This window comes from Plectrocnemia conspersa, unplaced genomic scaffold (genome assembly GCF_051122295.1).
Source record: "Plectrocnemia conspersa isolate PC_06_02 unplaced genomic scaffold, ASM5112229v1 ptg000009l, whole genome shotgun sequence".
NCBI classification, from domain to species: Eukaryota; Metazoa; Arthropoda; class Insecta; order Trichoptera; family Polycentropodidae; genus Plectrocnemia; species Plectrocnemia conspersa.
Genome location: NW_028277173.1, coordinates 6,085,330 through 6,106,646, shown reverse-complemented (window position 1 = coordinate 6,106,646; position 21,317 = coordinate 6,085,330). Strand labels below are relative to the sequence as shown.

Below are 21,317 nucleotides of genomic sequence, written 5' to 3'. Positions count from 1 at the left end.
AATTATATGCTATTCGTGATGTGATATTTTTGATTGTTTTTAAAACACGTCTATTCATAAATCATTTATTAAAAAAATACATATGCTTCTAACGTGGCATTATTTAATAAAAACCTTATCTTTCAATCGATTATATTACATTTATCTTAGGTTACTTAAGTATTGCGCGTATCCAGCTATCATACTTTGCAACGTCTGTATATATTATATAATTGTCCAAATTACACGTTATCGTTTGTGTTAAGGATAATGACACTAGACCTCTTAGGTACCACTTGTTGTTATACATTAAAAACAGTCCTCCGCCAGAGTCTCCGTTGCATGGTCCACTGCCGTCTCCAGTACCAGCGCAAAATGTATTTTCGTTGGTGACTGGAAAGTATTTCTTTCCTGAACTTCTACATCCCTCCATTGACAATATGGAAACTTTCACAGTCCTGGGCTCAGCTGAAAAAGATCCGGTCTCATCTTTTCCCCATCCTACCACAGTTCCTTGCTGGCCGTCAATGGACTTTTGACTATCATCGAACGGCCAAAGGCAAATTGGTTTGATGTAGTAACTGAACTGTACTATCTGAGACATGACCATTAAAGCGATATCGTTTTTTAACTCAGAATTGTAGTTTTCGTGGACTTTAATCAAATACACCCCTCTAGTGACCACCGTTTCGTCTGTCTCATCGTCTAGATTGAAAGCACCTACTTTGAGAAGTAGACTTTCTGCAAGTTCGGGCAAAAGATTGGGTCTAGTCACGCAATGGGCCACCGTCACCACAATTTTTTCGGATAATAGAGTTGAGCCGCATTTGAAAGTGTTGTATATGTTACCGGTGGATACCTTGTTTTTCTTGTACACGGCTACTATCCAAGGCCAATCTCCCTTTATAGCTCCTTTGCCGTGGACGATGAGAGACACAGTTTTCTTACTCTCTCCGCACGAATCGTAGTCGTTCTTATTAGAACTGTTCGTTGGTTTGCTGTTAAAGATTTGCTCAAAATCAATGTTTCGGAGCATGTTTGATTCTGGCTTAGTGAAAGTAGTGGCTTTCCTTGGTTCACTTATGAATAATTGCGATGGCTGCTGTCGAGTTTCGATGAAATTTGGCTGTTGAGCGGTAACAAAGCTAGGTTGCTGTGAATTGCCGAATACAGTCCTCTGTTTCGTGTAAATCAGCTTTGGTTGCTGAGTTGCTATGTAGTTAGATTGCTGCGATGGATAACTCTCAGCTTGGAATCTATTTTCCACGTAAGAAGGTTGAGCACTTAAAGGTTGAGCGGTAACAAATCTAGGTTGCTGTGAATTTCCAAATACAGTCCTCTGCTGCATGTAAATCAACTTAGGTTGCTGATTTGTTATGTAGTTAGATTGCTGCGATGGATAACTCTCAGGCTCGAATCTATTTTCCACGTAAGAAGGTTGGACACTTAAAGGTTGAGCTAAATATTGTTCATCATATTGTTGCTGTTGGCTATAATTTGGAACGCCAGTTTGGGGGAAAAGTCTGCCAATGCCGTCTTGTATGCCATTCACCAAACTAGATAAGGAGTCCCTCAAATCTCCTCCTCCTCCTCCTCCTCCTCCACCTCCTCCACCTCCTCCAAACAATAAAGGTAGGAATTGCGATTGACATAGTTGAAGAACACAACACAGGAGTATCAGAATAAAAATATTCCGACAATACGCCATATTGTTTGATGATTTAATTAGCGATATTAAGGCATTGGCGTCATTCTTGTTGTGAGTTTGGTAACATACTAACTAGGGTTCTCAACTATTCGAATATTGAATAAAAAATGGATAAAGTATACGATTATTCAAATATATTCGTACTTTTTTTCGGTTTTTACTGATATTAATTTATTTAACAAATTAGTGCAAAAATCAAGTAATAATTAATTAAAAAATAATTATTGATTAATAATAATTATTTTAATTAATAATTACTTGAACTTTAATAACTTTTTGAATTTTATAAATTATGCATAACACAATTTAAATTTTTAAATTACTCCGAGGGAGTCAAAATAAAAATGCCTGATTTATTATTTTACATACTTTTTGATCAGGGGCGTCATTTCAGCTTTTTCAAGGGTGGAGCAAAACTTGACCTATTATACTAATAGCTAATAATATTTGGAACGAATTGCAGATTTGCATATAAATTAAATAACCAGAAATAAATCAACAGCGATCGAATTATGGAAATAAAATCTTTGCGTCTTGAAACAATCAATACAAATAATTTCTAGATTATAACTTTACAAAAATTTCTGACACACACCTCTTTTTTTGATAAGTGTTAAATTATAATAAAAGGTGGGCCTTCTCAACATTTTGTTTCTTTCAAGAAACGAATTCTGCGTTAACTGCGTTGAATTCTAAATTAACTCACTAGAAATTCATAGTGGTCTAAAAATATACAGGCCAATATTTTAAAAATGTTTAAACTGAGTAAAATAAAGTCATGCAACTGGCATCATCTCTTGAATCAAGAAATTAATTATATTGTATTTTATATTAGTTCCAAAAAATAAAGGTCGAAGACAAAAATAATGAAAATAACCTATTTTTTATTCTTTAATAATTTTCACCTTTATTATCATTAGTGTTTTATTTTTTATATTTCAAGGGTACATTTTTAACTACATTAAAGGGCGTAATGAATCAAAAAATGCCGTTTTATGGCTTACATGATCCGTCTCATCTCGTTTGCCTATCTCGCAATCGAATGTACGTAAATCTCATGAACACTGACACAGGTAAGATTATTTGCATCAAAAATATACTTATTCTCATAAAGTATTCTGTAACTATATACAATTAATTCTACAGGCGATTGCGTCACGACATTCAAAGCCGGCGAAGATCGTTTTCTTAACTCCTTGTTGGTATCTGGCGACGGAAGGTTTGTTACCTCATAACATCATATAATTTACTAAGAGTGATTATAACCTAATTTTTTAATTCGATAGAATGTTGGTATGTGGAGATGAAACTCAAAAACCATTCCCACTGCTGGTATGGAACCTTAGTTCTCGTAAATTGCTATATGACTTACGAATTCCTCACCATGACTTCATAACGTCTCTCGCTGCCATAACTCATGAAGGTATTAATTCATTTTTTTTATCTAATTTAATATTAATTAATTCTAAATTTTGTTGTGTCTATCCAGGATCATACGTCTGTGTGGTGGCTTTGGAGTTGGACGAACCGGCGCCGAATTTCATAGTAGTTTACGATTTACAGTCCGGTACATTGTTCAAGAAATGGAAACCTGGACGCGATACAGCTTCGCTCGCAATTAGTTCAATCGATAGTTGTGTAGTTTCGGGACTAGATGATGCACGAATCTTGGTTTGGGATCTCGTTACAGGTACATATGTATATACATACAGTTTTAGAGTGTCATATTTATTTTATTTTTCAAGCATTTAAAATTGACTAAATTACTATATATATTTTAGGTAACTGTCGATTCACACTATGGGGCCATACGAGCGCCGTGACATGCTTGCGTCTTGCGCCAAACGGTGGTCGTTTGTTATCCAGTGATGAAAAATGCAGAGATCGTTCTGTCCGACTTTGGGATTTGCATTTAGGTATATTTTTATTTATATTTGTTTACATATTTATGACCTTGTGCAACTTTTAGTTAATCAAGTTATTATGTCAGTTATTATGTTTGATTTAAATCAGTTTATGATATTGTTGGGAACTTGTGTGGGATCACTTAAGGAGACTTTTATTTTAAAAACATATTTATTTGGTTAAGCTAGGTATAAATATAATACAAAATAAAATAACTAAATGGTTTTGCCGACAATAAGAATACGGTATCCAGAGGGTGCAGACGCTCTGATGTTATTGACTCCCTAAAAAACTTAGCGGCGCTGGTTGTTGGCTGGACCTCTAAGGAGGCACTCTTTGTGCGTTATTATGTCCTTCCTCGGCGAATAAAAAATTTACCGTTATCTGTCATCTGGCGGAGAGAAGGGGGTTCTCGTAACCAAAACTTTAGTTCTTATAGTAGCACGCAAGTAGTTATTTTTACCCTTAACCCGATTTTATTTATTTCAATTATCTGAACTGATGATTGGTTCAGAGCCGCCCCAAGAATGTTTAGCGCCCTGGGCTCTAAAAAAAACGAAGGTCATCATGGAAATTTTTGTTTAAAATCCATCTTGTAAATTTTTCTCTGAGAAACTTAACAGAGGAGATTACCGCGAAAGCTAAAAATTAAAAGGTCGTCATGGAAACGTTTCTTCAAAAACTATCTTAATATTTTTGGACAAATTTGGAGTAATTGGCGTCCCAGGCGACTGATCGTATAGCTCGCTCGTTGATTGGATTGGTTATAACTCACAGATTAAAATTTGTACTGTCCGTAATCTATATTGAAGAATATACAATAATATCGCATTTCATTACTCAAAATTGTAGATGATATGGTACTATAATTTTTATAAATATTTTTACCACAAAAGCTGACAATCAATTGACTAGGTGACCACTCAGTAACAATATAGATATACCCCTAAATGAGTTACAAAAAAATCGGAGAAATCCAATCAAGATATATATTTTAAATTCTAATGATTTCGAGAAGAACTGTGTCTTATGCAAACTACTTTATAAGCTTTTGCCAAATAAGCCTGTTATAACGGGCTTACTGACTGTGATTTCTGAACAGAGTATAGTCTTTATTCATTATGAAATTGTTGCATTAAAATTGAACATAAGATTTGTTCAAGATTTGGATTTGTCTCTATGATGAATTAATAAATCAGAGTTTTACTAACTGTGTAAAAAATTTACAGACCAGTTATTATGAAATAATTGTGTTGAATGTTTGCGACGAGTGGAATTCAGTGGGTTTCGTTAATGACTGAATTACAGTTTGAGTGGGATTGCGAGACAAAGAAGTATGTGTGTGTAAAATGGCGAGACTACGCCTTCAAGTGAAAGATTGAAGTGCCGCGATGTACTCTGCATAGAGCTTGTACCATTTTCGAATGACCTATTTAAGAATGTGATGTAGGTGCATCGCTTTTATTCCTAGCGATGTATGTTGACTAGGCCTTGAATGTGTGCTCTACAAATTGTGATTTAAAGGGCTTATTTTTAAATAATAATTTACTTAAATTTAATTCAATTATAATTAATTTTTCTTTATAGGAACATTGATTGCAGTCTACACTCCACCCGAACGGGTAAGTTCCTGCGAAATAATGGCTGGCGGTCTCCACGTAGCGCTAGCTTTGGAAAGCCAAAAAGATTTGGTTACGTTGAAGTTGGTCTCTGGCGGTAGTGAAATGGATGCGAACGCCGACGAAGAAAATAAATCCGAGTTCTATGGCGAGCCGGAAAACGACGGCAAAGTCTTTGATCTCAGAGACAAGGAGCAAGGAAACAGCTGCTGATTGCATAGCGGTACAATAGCGAGTGTCGATATCTCGAACGCTATTCACTTCTCTTAGTTTGTGATATTCACATTCTACAACAGCTCACATGATGCGTGGTGAATTTAAAAAAAAGTACAAGTGTAACTTTAAATTTGTCGATTGTTCCCGTCAATGTCCCCTTGTGTATTGTATTAAATTCTTAGCAAATGCCAAATGATGCGGCAGTGGATATGCAACTATTGCCAATCGGTTTGATAAATGATAAAATAGTAAATAAAAAAAAAACACTAACGTTTAAGCCGGATACAGAGAGCAATACCTTTTCTTAAGATTACTTTTTGTTCAGCTGTAGCCAAAAATCGGTGTGTTTGACAATCTCGATAAATCATTGTTATTTATTGGATGTGTAATGTTATTTGTATAATGATAACTGTTATTAGTTTTGTTTTTTTGTGGTTTTGTTGATACAGAGTGGACCAAGGAAGACTGACGTATGAAGATTAGTATAATTTTTGTTATTCTGTTTGTTACTTGGATTCATATAGGAGATAATTACCTCTTATATCTGGGTTTCACAGACATTTTTGTTAAATGGTTTCTTCAGGATTTTTTATGCTTTTATCATTACAGCCCTAATTTTTTACTAAAAAAATAATATTGCACATTGTTATGTAAAATTGTAGTTATACAATCAGTTTTATTTTGATGTCAATGGCAAAAAATGGTGCATATATTTTGTGATAATGTAAGGATCACAATTGTCACATTTACCACTACAAAAATAGCAAAAACATTATTCACATTCTTAAATTTTTCTGGGTTCGCTCTGTATATGTGTAGATAATTTTCTGTGCAGTCATAAATTATTATATAATAATAATTAGCTCGGTCTTCTTTGTTACTATGCTATATCATATTAGAGTATAGTATATAATACATATATATTTAGCGATATGTGCGGATCGTTTGCGTTCGATCAAAGCTACCCTTTTGATAATCTCATACTCTCTTATATAAGACTTTTTCTAAGACCACCGATGCGCGGAGCCTTCACCCTTTCGGACGAAGCCGCCGAGAGAATAATGATGAAGAAAAATGACCAATATCTTTACTTATGTTGTGTATCATAGATATGTTAGATCGTTCAGGACCAAGAGTCTGTACATAATTTAATTGTGAATCGGGGCGAGCGTGAGCCGTTTTTGATGTCGTCATACAAGTTATGCTTTCAGAGTAGATGTCATGATTATAACGAATATCAAAAATATTGTCCTATTATATTAAAAACCTAAGAACGGTTTCAAGTCAATTTATATTTTTTGTGTTGTTTTTTTTTACATAAATAAACTGCATTTTAACCGCATAAGACTATGCTAAAATTATATATATTTATTGTTTAGTTAAGACTTACAAAAATGAAGTGTTCATGATTAACTGTGACTGGTTATAAATTATTTATTTATTAATATACGTTACCGGGAGTATGTTCCTGAAATTTATTTATTTATGTATATTTTATTCTCCTAGGTATTAGGTTCAATAAGGCTTTCAAAAGTATATTTCTCGAATTTTTATAATATATAACTAAATCATTATTTAACTATGCAGCACAATTAGGATTATGATAGATCATATCCATAGTATTCAAGATGTACATAATTCATTTGAGGTTATCTAATCTTTTTAAACCTTTTGAAAAATATTGCGTGAGTTAAGATGGATTTTGAATGAAAGAATCGTTTGATCGTAAAAATTTCTTAAAACGATAGATATAATTGCGCATAAGAATTGAAAGTAGTGCATTGTAAGCGAAAGATGTTGAAAATAATTTTTATTATAAATTTTTTGCGATCGTATTGAACAATCATGAATTGCGGTTGTATTTGTTTGTCATTTTATTTCTTAAGTTGGGTTCACACTATATAACAAAACAATGTTAACAGTGATGAATACAAACTTATTATATAATATTCTTCTTCAAAATCTCTTTTAATTTGAGCATTTCAAAATGGCGTGCGTTCCTAATATTTTTTTGTGTTTAGTCTAGTTTTAAATTTGTTACCAACATTCCAGATATTCAATCTTAAATGGATATATAGATTTTAAAGCGTGTTGTCAGGGTTTTATCGAAATGGCGCGTTTATTTTGTGTATTGGAAAGAGGCGAGTTCTTCCACTCGGTTTGGTCCTGAGCTGACGTCTGTTAAAGCTGCAGCTGTCTTCCTATTGTCTTTCTTTATAAAACGTCAGGAATCAGTCAATCTTCCCGGCCTAAGACCGCATTGGTTCTCGGATATCTTCTTTTGGCCGTCGAACAATTTCCCGATTCAAGTCTCAGATTACGGGACCGTTTATTTATTTTCAATTATGATTACGTTTTAGTTTTTAGGATTGTTGTGTTTTTAGCGTTGTTTTTATTTATATTATTTATTATTATTGTCGTACAATGGCTGCGAGCAGCCCGACCTTCTCTAATTTATCATTTAGCCAAATTTTATCACGTTGCTGGTCAATATTGATAAAAATTAGTAAAGTAATAATGGGTGTTTATTAGCCGGTAAGCGTAAACTCTTAAGCGATTATTATATTATTACATATTAATATGTGTAAAATCGTCATGACTCTCTTTTGACATTGTGACAAACTATCGAAATGTCTCTTTTATCATAAAGGCACAAACTATATTTTAATGTAAATATTAATAAAAAAAGTAATTAATGTGTAATTTGATATGTAACGTTATAAATTTAAATGTGAAATTGTCAACTATCAACAATGGAAAATTTATTTTTGTCTAAAGCAATTATATATGTATTGTATACAACATAAATATATATATAAATATGCAAAACATATACTCAGTGTGTGCATTTGTGTATTCTCAATATTTCTATTTTACTCTGTCATCTATACATTTACTTCTTGTAACGTTTATATATTTTGAACAATTTGGCAATCTTTTTCTAATAATTGTAATAAAGCGGTCATTATTTACTGAATTTTAATTCTTTCATTTCTACTTTTCAAAAATAAAAGCTCCATATCAATTTATGATTTCAAGGTCATGTCGTCTTTATAATGGTCTAGTGATCTAGTCAATAGTGTAAGAAAGCCCACAGAAAAATAAGATATAAATTAGAAACGCAAAAAAATGGAGATCTCGTGTGCTATGTTACAATGCATGATAAAAGAAATCTCATTTCATACCCTTTTCATCAACGCATCACTTATTTGATAGTCAAGCAACGTAGTGAGAAATTTATGTTTTTCTTTATGTAATTATTTTAATTTCTGTAATTAAATTTATAAGCTAATAAAATACGCTGTTACTAATAAAACCTACATAAAAACATATATGTATATACATATATTGGTTTTAATTTTATGAGAAAAAGAATTTCAATAAGTTTTCTCGATGAAGCCGCGCAGCGTGAATTTTTTGCTTTTGTGTTTGCTAGAATAATTACACTGAACAAATAAAAAAAGATGTCATTGAAGAACTAAGAGTGAAAATATAATTGTTTGTGTCAAAAACTATTAATGATCCATAAAATTTGAATTTGCTATAAACGTTTACAACAGATAGAGATACAAATATGATTGGTTTTAAAATTGTTTGGGTCAACTTTATCAGAATCTTAAGGTAAATCAATGTAAAGGTAAGGTGACCAGATTTTGAAAATATCAAAGGAGGACACTAAAAAAGAAAAAGTCATCTCTGAAATTTTTCGGAAACATAAAACAATTATAGTCCTTACAAATTGTATAAAAGAAATAAAAAATACACAAAAAAATTAAAAACCTTACAATTGCATAAAAGAGATACACAAAAAAGGAAAACTTTACAAATTATATAAAAAATTACAAATTGCTTAACAAAGTAAAAATTTATTGGGAATTACAAAACAAACAGAACATTTTATAGAAAAAAATATTTGTAATATTTTAAATGTTCCGGTAAATCGGGGGCGGGGAACTGAGATTAATAATATAATAATCGACGCAAACAGCAAATGTTCTATATTACTGCTAAAAATAAATTACAAGGTCAAAAACTGTTTAGACCTTATAGTGCATCTTGCTCGCACTCTCATACAATCAAGCAAGAGAAAAAATATGTCAAACAAACTTCCGTTCCACGCGTACATAAAGTATGCCATTGCAAGCGCGCATAATGAGGTTGTAAATAAATAACACATAATTTTTTTTTTTAATAATTATTTATTGTAGCAGTTCTCGCTATGATTTTGAAAAACATCTTAGTAGCCAAAAGGTAAAATAAAATAGCAATATATTAATCCAGAAGTAAATATTTAGAAAAATTGCGACTTATTTATTTATTGAATTTGCGTAAAACTGCAGAATTATAAATTATGTTACAGGTTTTCATAAATTTGTACCCCCACCCCTCTATGTCACAAGATGTCATTGATCTAAACTCCTGTTTGTTTCACACTGTCACCATTCCACTCACACTCCGCCCCCCTAAACCTGTAACGTCATTTATGGAAGCCGCCTAATTACATTTCACATAATCTTACAAAAATATTTTCTGGTCAAGTTTTGCCCTCTCTGTGCCAAAGATTTACAAACGGTGCAGGCCGGTTATCATTATATTTTTTTGAAAAGTGGCAGTACAAATCGGGCATTCTACGCGGTGGAGATCAATTAATTGTCACATAAGCTAGTAACTGGCAGCACTGGCATAGAGTGGCAGTGGGGACTTGACCTTTTATACTTTAATCGTTTAATAAAATACGAGATATAAAATATTAACCCCCCTTCGTACACTGTAATATAAATTAATATATATTTTAAGAATAGCTATGTAAAAACATTATGTTACTAAATTTAGTTATTATTTATATGAATTATAATTATTATTATTATTAAGAATTATTTATACGCTTTTTATTTAATTTTATAAAATAAAAAAAAACAGATGCCACGCATTGTCGGCTAATGGCCGTGAATCGACGCGTCAAGACCGAGATCTGCTAATTGTGGTGCGGCCGCGAGCGGGCGGAGCCGCATTTTATTGTCTTTCTGAAGCTTCTGAAGATGAGCGGTGTCGCCCGTCGTCCCGTTAAAGGGCCCGTCGCCCCCAATAGCCCCGCGACGCCCGTCGCCTACGCCGAGTCCTCAGATAGCGGCGATCATTCCGATCCTGTCAGTCGCTTTCCATAAAATAATCTTAATTTCACATTTGCCAAAAAAATACATCAGATTTTCACCAATCAGATTAAAATTTGTTAATTTGATTAGATACGATTAATTGCACGCGATTCTATGCGACCGTTATAGAACACGGGGCGACCTAGAAATCGGTGAAAATTAATTGAATTTTTTTCGCCATGTCGCCATTTTATTTTTCAAAAGAAAAACTTGAAATTAATATTAAAACAATATTTTTTTAAATTGAAATTTTTTTGTTGCATAAATGTATCTATTTTTAAATATATTAATTAATTAAATCTATTTTTTCATATTAAATGTTTTATTACAGTGTGCATTCTAAATATACATACACATTTTCACTTTGAATTGAGGTCAATTGACCTATTTACATAATTAACTACTTTCTCTGACACATCTAATATGAACTAAATAATCAACAAATGTTAATTTACATTTTTCAGGAAGGACGCGATATAGAATCTGACGAATATGGATCTGCCGAACACAGCGGTTCTGAAATTTCAGATAGAGATAGTGCCGATGCTCAGGTTTGTAACATAAAATACTTATTTCTACTTTAATACTTAAAAATAATATTGTATTATATTACAGGAAGATGCTTTGAAAGATGATTCTAATAATCTAGGTAAGCCAGTCGATCACGATGAAGATAGACGTAATCCTCAGTATATACCAAAAAAGGGCACATTTTACGAACACGACGATAGGACGGCAGCCGGGTAATTATTTATAAAACTTTTATTCGTTCTAAACTGAAAGTTTAATCTTCTAAACTTCTTAACAGTGGCGAGAACGAAAATGTAGAAGAAATCTCTGATGGAATTTCGTCGATTGAACTTAACCGCATCGACAGGAACAATGTTTCTGAATGTTCGGACAAAACTCCGACTCCTTCGTTGATTAACGAAAGACGTAAAACTCCTAAATCAAACGCTGATCGTTGGTTACACGATAAATACAATGAAAACGATCAAGTAGGTTATATTCTTAAGAGTAGCTAGTTATAAAAATAAAATAATAATGATTTAGTAGAGTAATAAAATACCCAGAGGCAAAAACATGTTAGTTGAGAAATATAGTACTTTTATATTTGAAGACTTGTTTAAAAACCACAAACCTTACTGGAGAGAATAAAAATGATTTCTTCCTCTATCAGCAAAAATAAATACACATGATTTTTTAATTTATTTCGAAGTATTATCATAAATATAATACTTATTTTAGTGGGGAAATAAAGAAAAAAAATCGTAAAAATTGCGAATATTATAAATGCACTGTTTTATTCATATTTTCTAGTAAATGTTTGTAATTTCGATCAATTATTTTTTATTTTGCCGGTACATGTATATATATCAATGATATTTGAATATTATTAGTTTTTGGTGAAAAAAATACGTTTAATAGATGTATATTACATACACAATCTGCATCCTTTTTATGTGTTCCTTGAAATTGATAAAATCAGAATCACAGATGTTCTTTGAAGATTCTAAATCCAAAATGGAAGTAAATGTTGTTTAATATTTTAAAAATAATTACGAAAATAAATTTAAAAAATGTATATTGATTTTGTCAAACCTCGTGTTCAAGTGTGTAAATACTGTAAATGTAAAAATATTATAAAATAATAATTTCTTTACGTAATATTATCAATCATATTGTCTTCAATATGGACGATTTGTTAAAATAATATTATTGATATTATTATTATATTATTGGGATGACTCGCATCACTCATCAACGCATCACAAAATCAAGCATCATGTGTTTCACATTTCAATTTATGTTTCACAAGTGATAAATTGCTTTTTTAGGCACACAATATATTAACAGATATACATTTTAGAACGTGTTTTAGATGCTTTATTTAAAAAAAAATGTAAAACTTTTATTGATTTTTATCTCTTGTTTATTATATTTTTATAATTCCTCATAAAAAGATTTACAATAAAATGCTAAGAACCACTAAATATACTTTATCAACAAAGCAAATTTTACTCTAATATATAAGTAAATAAAAAACAGTTTATAATTTAATGTTGAGAACCGCTTAATTTGCTTCATAAATAAATATACAATAAATTATATTAATAATAATAATATAACAAAACGAATTTACAAAAAGTCGTGTTATTTCCATTAGTCTTTACGTTTCTTACATTTGCAAAAATGTGTTAAGTTTTTATTAATTAACGATGATTTCACTATTCTTTCGGTGTTCGTCAACAATACATAGTCGTATCAATGATGCTATTCAGTAATGGGATGTTTTTTGTTTCGATATTTTCAAACTTAAATCAACAAAGGCAGTGGAGATAAAATAATCTCAGTTAGTTATATTATGCTTTATGAGTTCAACTCGGTCATAATGCGACATTATCAGTTAAAATCATCTGTAATGCAATGGACAGGGATGCCATTAAATTTAGAGTGTCAAATGTGGTTCTAAAAATTTCGTTCTGGGAATTTTGATATTGAATATATACGTAAGGGCCAGTTGTTAGTGAAGATATTAGGGCTGTCATCAAAGTAGGTCCAAGATTACTGATACAGAAGTTAGCACAAAATTTCAACATGTCGTCTATATCAATTCACAGACATTTAAAAAATTAGAAAAGGTGTTAATTTGCAGAATATAGGTATCTCGTAAATTGTCTGAGGAAAAGTTCGCACAGTGAATCTCAATATGCCTATAATGATTCTAAAACAGAATGATTTATTTTTGAGTTGAATTGTTTTTGAAGGTGAGAAGTGAATCTTTTAGGGTTCTAAAATTTTTGGCAACAAAATTAATTTAATATAATCATATTATTAATATTAACAAAATTAATTTAATATAATTATATATATTATATAATAGATCATTATTTTTATGTTATTTATTTATTTCAAACTTGTCTATATAATTAAAACAATTTTTATTGAATTTAATATGTTTTAATTATGAATAACAGGCTCCTAAGAGTAGTGAGGAGTTGATGACTGTTTACGGTTATGATATAAGAGGCGAAGAAGGACCTCCCAAGGCTCTCCGCCGACATCGTTATAAGTATATTATAATCAAATGAGTTACATAAAAATAACATTATATAAAATTATATTGTATATTTTAGTCGCGGGCCGAATAAATACACTCGAAATTGGGAGGATGAAAATGCATACGGAAAGATTAGTCCTGTAGTTAGAGCCAAACAGCCACCGTCCGTTACGAACGGTAAAGAATTCCCTTCGCTGCAAGATAGGAACGATAAGTGAGTTATATTACATTATATGTTGTTTAGTTCTATTAATCATTATTATTCATTTGCATTGTCAGAAATCGGCCTATAGATAAACGTAAGCGGAACGAAAAGAGAATCGTCAGGACTGTAGAAAGCAAAGTCTCGCCGGATAAAAATGCCAACGATAAAATAATTCACGACAATAAAGTTTTTACAAATAAAATTATTAAGGCTGAAAAGGAATCGATCGATTTGAACAAAAGACAAATCAGCGACGACTTGCCGAGATGGAAGAATAGACCACTGCCGAAGACCGACCTTAGGAAACCCGCGTTCGTTATGAAGAATCAAGATAACCAACAACAGGAACGACAGATAAAATGGTAAATTAAATAAAATAAAAATAGTTTTGTGATCAGCTTTTATGGAGTTTTGATATGTGTACAGGCCAGAGCTTCAAAGAGTCGGTTCGCCTCCAAAGTCGCTGCCGGTAGCGCCTTCGCAGCAGGTGAATTCGTCGCCGGTCTCAGTGCCTTTACAAGAAAATAAACTACCACCCGCTAGGAAAATTAATCCGGCTCAAGTTCCGCCACGCATGCAAAGTTCGACGGCCGCCGTTCCTCTGCCGCCGAGAATGCAACCTTCGACTGCAGCTGCTCCGGTACTGCCGTCTTCCGTAGTCACTGCGACATCTGCTACGGCCCCTTCGGCTGATTCCAACACGCGCGGGAAACGTTATTCTAGTTTACGACAACGACCGATGCCTGATACGTATCAACCTCATCAACAACAGTACATTTCTGGTGAATGTTTTTCTTAAAAACAAAAAGTATAATTTGAAATACTGATAAAAACATTATAAATTATGTTTACAGAGTATCAACAAATACCAACCAAACAGCCGGCTAATCAACAATCAATTTCCAACATTGCTCCTATATCTCATCAACAAACTCCTCCTCCTCTACTACAATCATCTACTCAACATCACCAACCTATTCAGCAATTACATCAACAGACGCCGCCGCCGGCGCTACCTCAACTGCATCAGCAAACCCCTCAAATTCATCAACAAAGTCCGCAGATTCATCAACAGACTGCTCAATTACATCAGCAACAAACGACTCAAATTATCCAACAAACTCCTCAAATCCATCAACAAACTCAGCAGATACATCAGCCGAGCGCTCAGCAGATACATCAGCCGAGTGCTCAGCAAATACACCAACCGACTGCTCAAATACATCAACAGAGCGCTCAGATGCATCAGCAGACCGCTCAGATACACCAACAGAGCGCACAGCTGATTCAGCAGAATACGCAAATGCATCAACCGAGTACGCAGCAGCTGCACCAGCAGGCTCCGCCTATCCACCAACAGACTCCGCCGATTCACCAACAGACTCCGCCGATCCATCAACAGACTCCGCCACCGGCCATGCAGCAACCTCAAACTCACCACCAAACACCGCCGCCGGCTCATCAATCTCTACCTAGGCAACAGCCCAATATGCCGATGAGACAAGTGCCAAGATCTCATCAGCAGCAGATGACCATGCATAGTCAACAAATTTCTATGTCTATGCCGCAAGGTATAATTGTGTATATACTTATTAATTTCCTGCTGAATACTGTGAACCCGTGATTCATCGCCAGAAAATCGTACAGATCTATTTGACGTAGCGTTGCTTCTAAAGTGGCATAAGCATTTTCAGTATTTATTTAGACCCAACTTTTGTCACGCCAAGATGTTTATAAAGAATTTTCAAGATAGTGAAATCAAAATATTAAAATAAGCAACCACTGACTGGCTAACTTTTGCCACCCCAGAGAAAAACCTGAGATAACGTCCCTGGTTTTAAACTAGAAATTCTAGGGTTATCCTTCAAAGAAAATCGAAAAAAAACAGTCAAATCTATACTGAAAATATATTTTTAATTATGTCTTTTCAGTGAAATTATATTAGAATATATTTTCACCGGTAGATATATTTTTACCAGTAAAAATATAATTTATCTGCTAGGTGCTAGTAAAATTATATGATTTCAATTTTTCCATATGTAGTAATATACACTCAGGCCTCTTTTTATGCGGTAGATACGTTCCACAGGAAAATGCATAAAAAATACCTGATATGTTCCATAATTTTTTAAAACTGAATAAAACTAAATCAATGAGTAAAAATATACCAAAAATCGCATGTATGGACGGCACGCCACTGTTCCAAATATGGATGACATGGTGCATTGTCAACAATCAATAGAACTTTAAATCGAGAGCCTTCTGTTTAATATATATTTCCTCTTTCAGTACAAAGCAATTAGTGAACCATTCATTAAATACAGCAGTTGTTACCCAGGCCTTTGTATTAGCCATCCAATGCACAGACAGCTTCTTCAAATCTATGCCTTTTAAAGCATAGGGTTTTAATATTCGATCTCATAACGCATTACTGCAAAGTTAGATGATCTTTGCTTCCTTTTTTCTCAGACTGCGATATACGTTTGACTAATATAACCCAGTCTCGTCAGCAATACTTGAGCGGGGCTGTATCTACCGTCTTTAATAATTTTAGCTAACTTTGTCTGCTGATGCAGTCTCGCCTCTGATCTTCAAATTGTGAACGGAACTTCTAATAAACCCGGTCAGCCATCTTTTGCTAGCTACAAATTCTTTATCTCCAATTGCCTTATCTGTTCATAAAACTCAAGAGCCATTTCCTTAATTAAATAATTACTTATATGAATTTTTTAGTTAGATCTTCAATACAAATAATGAGCGCTCGTTCCGTTTTTTTCTAATAAATCATCTCTCGAGTATGATGATAATTTGGAACTCGGTTTTGTTTAAAAATTGCTTCTTGAAATATAAACCGCATAACTTGAAAACCGTACGTAACTAAAAATAGTACGTATAAAAAGAGACCTGAGTGTATACATTTACATACTTAACATTATTTAATTATTTATTAGTATTTTTCAGTAAGGTTATGTTTTCACTAGTGAACTCCAAATACATTTTCACCAGTAAATATATATTTTTATTAGCGAAAATATAATTTAACTGATGGGCGCTAGTAAAATTATATGCGGTTCTAAAATGTATGAAACTCAATTCGACAGTTGCAAAATGTCCATTTGCTGTTTATACCCAGCTTAATGAAAGTTCTAAAACTAATTATAGTTTTAAAACTTTCATTAGGTCAAGTCTAAAATACAAATTAAACCAACTTAACTCAGGGGAAAATAAGCGGAAGAAGAAGTACAGATAGATCTCGCATATTGCTCCATGGTTTGTTTGCACTTCGATATTTTACACTGTTTCAAAAATATGATAGCTATCTTTACTGATATTACTTCTGATTTCTGATCGAGAGTATTATAGGAGAGAGTATAGGAGGGCGCAAAAACAATTATCACTTCTCAGAAGTGAAAAATTCACGTCAAAAGCAATAAAATCGTGTCAGCGCCGTCACAGTGAAAACGTAAATATATAACTAAAACTTACCAAAACTGCCATAGTTTATTATATCATATTTTTTTATAGGAAACATCTAAAAAAGTGATTTTCTTAATAATTTTTATTTAAATTAATTCGAAAAAATGTATTGGGTTGCACGGTGTCAGTAAAAGCACTAGCAATTGTTGTTATTTTTCAAAAAATATAGTCTTCATTCTACTGTCTTCAATAGATCAATCTTCATTTACATTCTGAATTTCGGAGTTTCTTTCGCAAATTCACAACTTTATCTTCAATCTTTGATGACATATTTTCAATATAAAAATCACTTTCACTAAAATCTCCATCAAGTTTTTTCATAGCATTAAGTACTTCCTCTTGTAAAAGTCGGAAAACATTGTAGTATTTGTCTCAAATTTTCATTTTCGTGAAGAACGGGATGATCCTGATAAAGATTTCATTTTGGGGTAAAATAAATCGTGATAATTAAAACCACGCACAATTTCTAAAAATACATTTTAAAACAACGCCCGGCGACAAACTCATGACATGTACACAGTAGCGGCCATGTGTTTTTGTATCACGTGCCTTCAACGTGTTGTAGAGTCCATGCAACAAGTAGTAGATAATATTTCCTGTTAGATGGTTGCTATTTAGTTACAATTTGGTTACATGGTAACCTCTGAATCAATAATTGTAATACTATTCCTAATAGAGTATAACTACTTTAGCATCCTTTGCGTGCACCACTGCCATTACCAGTACTTGGGCTCTACGAGTTCAACCCTATGGGCGGGCACCCAGCTTGTGACGTTCGGATGAGGGGGACCCACCTCCCGTAGTACTACATATTTTATGGAGTTTCATTAGTATTTCTCCCGAGCGTGGGGGTGCTCTCAATGGCGACCTGCATTGCTTTGAAATTGCATGCATTTGTGGATCATCCTTGTAACAGTACCATCCCCCTTTTATAGAAGGGTGTATATACTGCCTCAGTCGCAGCCTCGGCCCTCAGTCACCTTAAGGGGCCGAGCCCTTTGGCCCTGTTTGCGTTACTATGCTATGCTTTGTTCGTCATGGGTAGTGCCTCACGCTACTACCTCGGACAGTCGCCCGAGAGATCACTTCCTCAAAAGTTTGGGTTTTAACCTCATGAGGGTTCCCCCGTTCTACCACACTGCTCGGCGAACTCCAGCGTGTAGTCGACTGGCGCCGACTATTTCAAATATATGTAAATAGTATATAAGTAATGTAATTATTTTCATTGTTGCAATGTTTACTTTCAGGTGGACTCGTTTCTTCTCAAACGTATCCCACTCCGCAGCTAATGGCTCAAAACCAATACATTCAGGTAGTTGTGACATATAGGAAATACATGTAAAGACAGATTTTTCAATCATGCATATATTTTCAGAGTGCAAATGGTGCTGTTTATGGTCATGTTGTGCCTCAGGTATATCCTCCTCCTCAAGCGTATGCCACACCGCAACATCAGCCGATCGCTCCACAAGGTATACCTCCTCAAGCTTTGCCTCCCCAGGCACTGGCACCTCAAGCCATGCCACCTCAGGCTATGCCCCCGCAAGCGATTCCGCAGCAAGCAATGCCCCCACCGCCGCCGCACACTTATCATCATCAAACTCCTCCGCCGCCGCCGCCACATCAATATCCCGCACACGTGAGTATTTTACTGCAGATCTTTCGTACAAAAAAATATAATAGAGATATAAAAAAATTTTAAACCTAAAAATAAACAGACTGGTCGACCGGTGTTCAGGGAGCCTAGCGGAATTACGTATTATAGTCCACAAGAACAAAAAGGAACAGCACCACCTACCCGAAGGCCAACTAATGCAATTCCAATCGTACCTCCACCGCCGAGGGAAAGGTACTGCATCTTATTTATAACATATTCTCTCAAATCTTATTTTTTACTAATATCTATTATCTGTTCATATAGAGGAAAGCATTCAGATTCTGTTCCACCGCCGGCCAGCAACATAGATCACATCATCGATAATATGTTTGTACCGCGCCAGGGTCGAACAGTTGCAAGATCTAGTATGTCAAAACTTTTTTATAATTTTATCGATTGATTATTTAAAGATAATGTTCATTTTATAGGCGAGACACCACCTCGAAGCGTAGACTCGATGAGGTCTTTGGAAGAATTCGGGCGACATTCCGAAGAGAAATTCGTCGAAGAGAGAATTTACAAGGAACATACTCCTGAAATTTCAACGACTAGGATAGAGCCTCTACCGATGGCCGTCGAATCCTATAGCATAGTTTCTAGCGCAGTAGAACCGGATGTTAAAACGCCACCGGAAATTGTGTCAGAAGATGTTTATAAAACTGTAGAAGACTTTCAACAAACTTTAGAAAAACAATCGATCGAAGATGTACCTCATCCTGTGAAAGAAGATATACCCGAAGAAGTAGTGTGTAGCGAACCGCCGCAAACGATTCCAATGCAAGAAGAGGCGATCGAACAAAAATGCGAAGCCGTCCTAGAAACAACCGTCGAACACCAAGAGGTAGAAGTCATTCAAGATAAAGTCAACGAAGTAATAGTTGAAGAGACGCCCGCTGAAGCTCCGATTGAGGAAAAATTAGAACCAGTTCCGCTTGCAGTCCAAAGTCCCGACGAAGAAACAACCGTCGTAGAGACCGTAGTAGAGAAAGAATCCGATCATCAAAGCACAAAAGAAATCAGCGATGATAAAGTAGATGATTCCGATCCAAAAGTCGAGGCAGCAGCCAGTGTTTGATTGAAATACAATATAAATAATGTGCAATGTTGAGTTTTTTTAATGTTTTTTAATCAGTTAACAACTTGTTATTTGTATACTTTATTAGATCCCTTTTGCGCGTCCAATAGGGACCATGATTCTTTAGAATACATTTATTTAATGTATCATTAAATGATTATGTTCATTGAGATTGTTATTTTTGAGGCTCGACTACTCTGGTTATATTCAACAGAATGTCTTACATATTTTTGATTTGAAATTGGCTATAAGGCGTAGGAAAAGGGATCTTTGATATTATTTTTTTGAATTTGTATTTAGTTTATTATGTGATCAAATTCCTTTTCTATTTTTCGTATCGAATCTAAAGCTTTATATTATTTTTTTGCCAAGGTTCGTGTTTCATAACTTTCGTTGTTTGATATCGTTTACTTGTCGAAAATTGTATATTAAATATTAAAAAACTGCATATGCATTGAGAGATTTGCATTTAATATAATCAGGATGATTTACAATTTGCTTTTTTTTATATATTTGAAATATTGCACTATTTAATGTATGCTTTGTATACGTTGTAAAATAACAAATTCATAAATTTAAAGCACGTTATTGTTGGTGGCTTTTTGGTGTATTAATATTTATCATAACAACTAGATTCTTTGTTATAATATAAATATTTAATTATTTTTATGCGTACGCACATATACAAAAATATAGAATACTCTTTATTTGCTATTGAAATGAAAATGAACAAATTTTGTCTGCGACAGTGGGAAATGCAGAACGATGTATGCACCGTTTTCTGTTTCTAGTCACGCCACAATATTGAATCGGGAACGCATTTGGCATTTGTTGACTAACAAACTATTTAAAACCTTTAACCATATAATTTCAAATTATTTTTTCGACACTTATCATTATGGGTTATTTATTTTAGTTATGTATTAACGGAAAGTGTATGAAGAACAAGGTTTGATTTGCAGAAATGTGAATATATACGAACGAATGTTTCCTAATTGTGAGTTTCATTTTTTCCCCCATCTCTCCTGTGTTCTATATTTTGCGTAATTCGAAATAGAAATTGCATTTGGTTGAAATTAGTATCTGAGAGGTTATTGGCTTATGTTCATTTGATTATTAAACTTAGGGGCCTCAGGAAAAATCCTGCTTATTTGATCACTGTTATGAATCCAATATTTTTTATGTCACATATAGTTCATTTTTCATATGCAGGTTATAATATGAATGCAAAATAAAATGTGTTCAAGAGTGAAATTTATACC

At 33.6% G+C, this 21,317-nt stretch overlaps 3 protein-coding genes across 4 annotated transcripts in view; 2 read left to right on the top strand and 1 right to left on the bottom strand.

Moving 5' to 3' along the window:
* LOC148231713 (NACHT domain- and WD repeat-containing protein 1) overlaps positions 1 to 8,404 on the top strand; it is a 32,080-nt gene extending 23,676 nt beyond the window's left edge. For both annotated transcript variants that reach the window (XM_088191257.1, XM_088191255.1), the window contains exons 16-21: positions 2,631 to 2,760; positions 2,834 to 2,906; positions 2,974 to 3,110; positions 3,177 to 3,377; positions 3,469 to 3,603; positions 5,180 to 8,404. In XM_088191257.1, coding sequence (XP_088047383.1) covers positions 2,631 to 2,760; positions 2,834 to 2,906; positions 2,974 to 3,110; positions 3,177 to 3,377; positions 3,469 to 3,603; positions 5,180 to 5,424 — 921 coding nt within the window. In that variant the 3' untranslated portion in view covers positions 5,425 to 8,404. The remainder of the gene's footprint in view (positions 1 to 2,630; positions 2,761 to 2,833; positions 2,907 to 2,973; positions 3,111 to 3,176; positions 3,378 to 3,468; positions 3,604 to 5,179) is intronic.
* LOC148231714 (ovochymase-like) lies at positions 22 to 1,817 on the bottom strand. The gene has a single exon (XM_088191270.1). The coding sequence runs from the start codon at positions 1,685 to 1,687 to the stop codon at positions 152 to 154; it is 1,536 nt and encodes a 511-aa protein (XP_088047396.1). The 5' UTR covers positions 1,688 to 1,817; the 3' UTR covers positions 22 to 151.
* A 1,979-nt stretch (positions 8,405 to 10,383) lies between the features above and the next one.
* On the top strand, positions 10,384 to 21,050 carry btz (CASC3 exon junction complex subunit). The gene is made up of 14 exons (XM_088191258.1): positions 10,384 to 10,574; positions 11,045 to 11,131; positions 11,196 to 11,323; positions 11,389 to 11,578; positions 13,559 to 13,653; positions 13,718 to 13,855; positions 13,921 to 14,208; positions 14,273 to 14,628; positions 14,701 to 15,417; positions 18,571 to 18,635; positions 18,699 to 18,962; positions 19,042 to 19,172; positions 19,245 to 19,345; positions 19,409 to 21,050. Exons 1-14 carry the CDS (start codon positions 10,467 to 10,469, stop codon positions 20,053 to 20,055), a joined length of 3,315 nt encoding a protein of 1,104 aa, XP_088047384.1. The 5' UTR covers positions 10,384 to 10,466; the 3' UTR covers positions 20,056 to 21,050.
* The last annotated feature ends 267 nt before the right edge of the window (positions 21,051 to 21,317 follow it).

Coding starts and splice junctions, on each gene's coding strand:
- LOC148231714 (XM_088191270.1), bottom strand. CDS start 1,687: ATGGCGTATTGTCGGAATATTTTTATTCTGATACTCCTGTGTTGTGTT.
- btz (XM_088191258.1), top strand. CDS start 10,467: ATGAGCGGTGTCGCCCGTCGTCCCGTTAAAGGGCCCGTCGCCCCCAAT. Junction 14,209..14,272: donor CAGGAACGACAGATAAAATG/GTAAATTAAATA, acceptor ATATGTGTACAG/GCCAGAGCTTCAAAGAGTCG. Junction 15,418..18,570: donor TTCTATGTCTATGCCGCAAG/GTATAATTGTGT, acceptor GTTTACTTTCAG/GTGGACTCGTTTCTTCTCAA.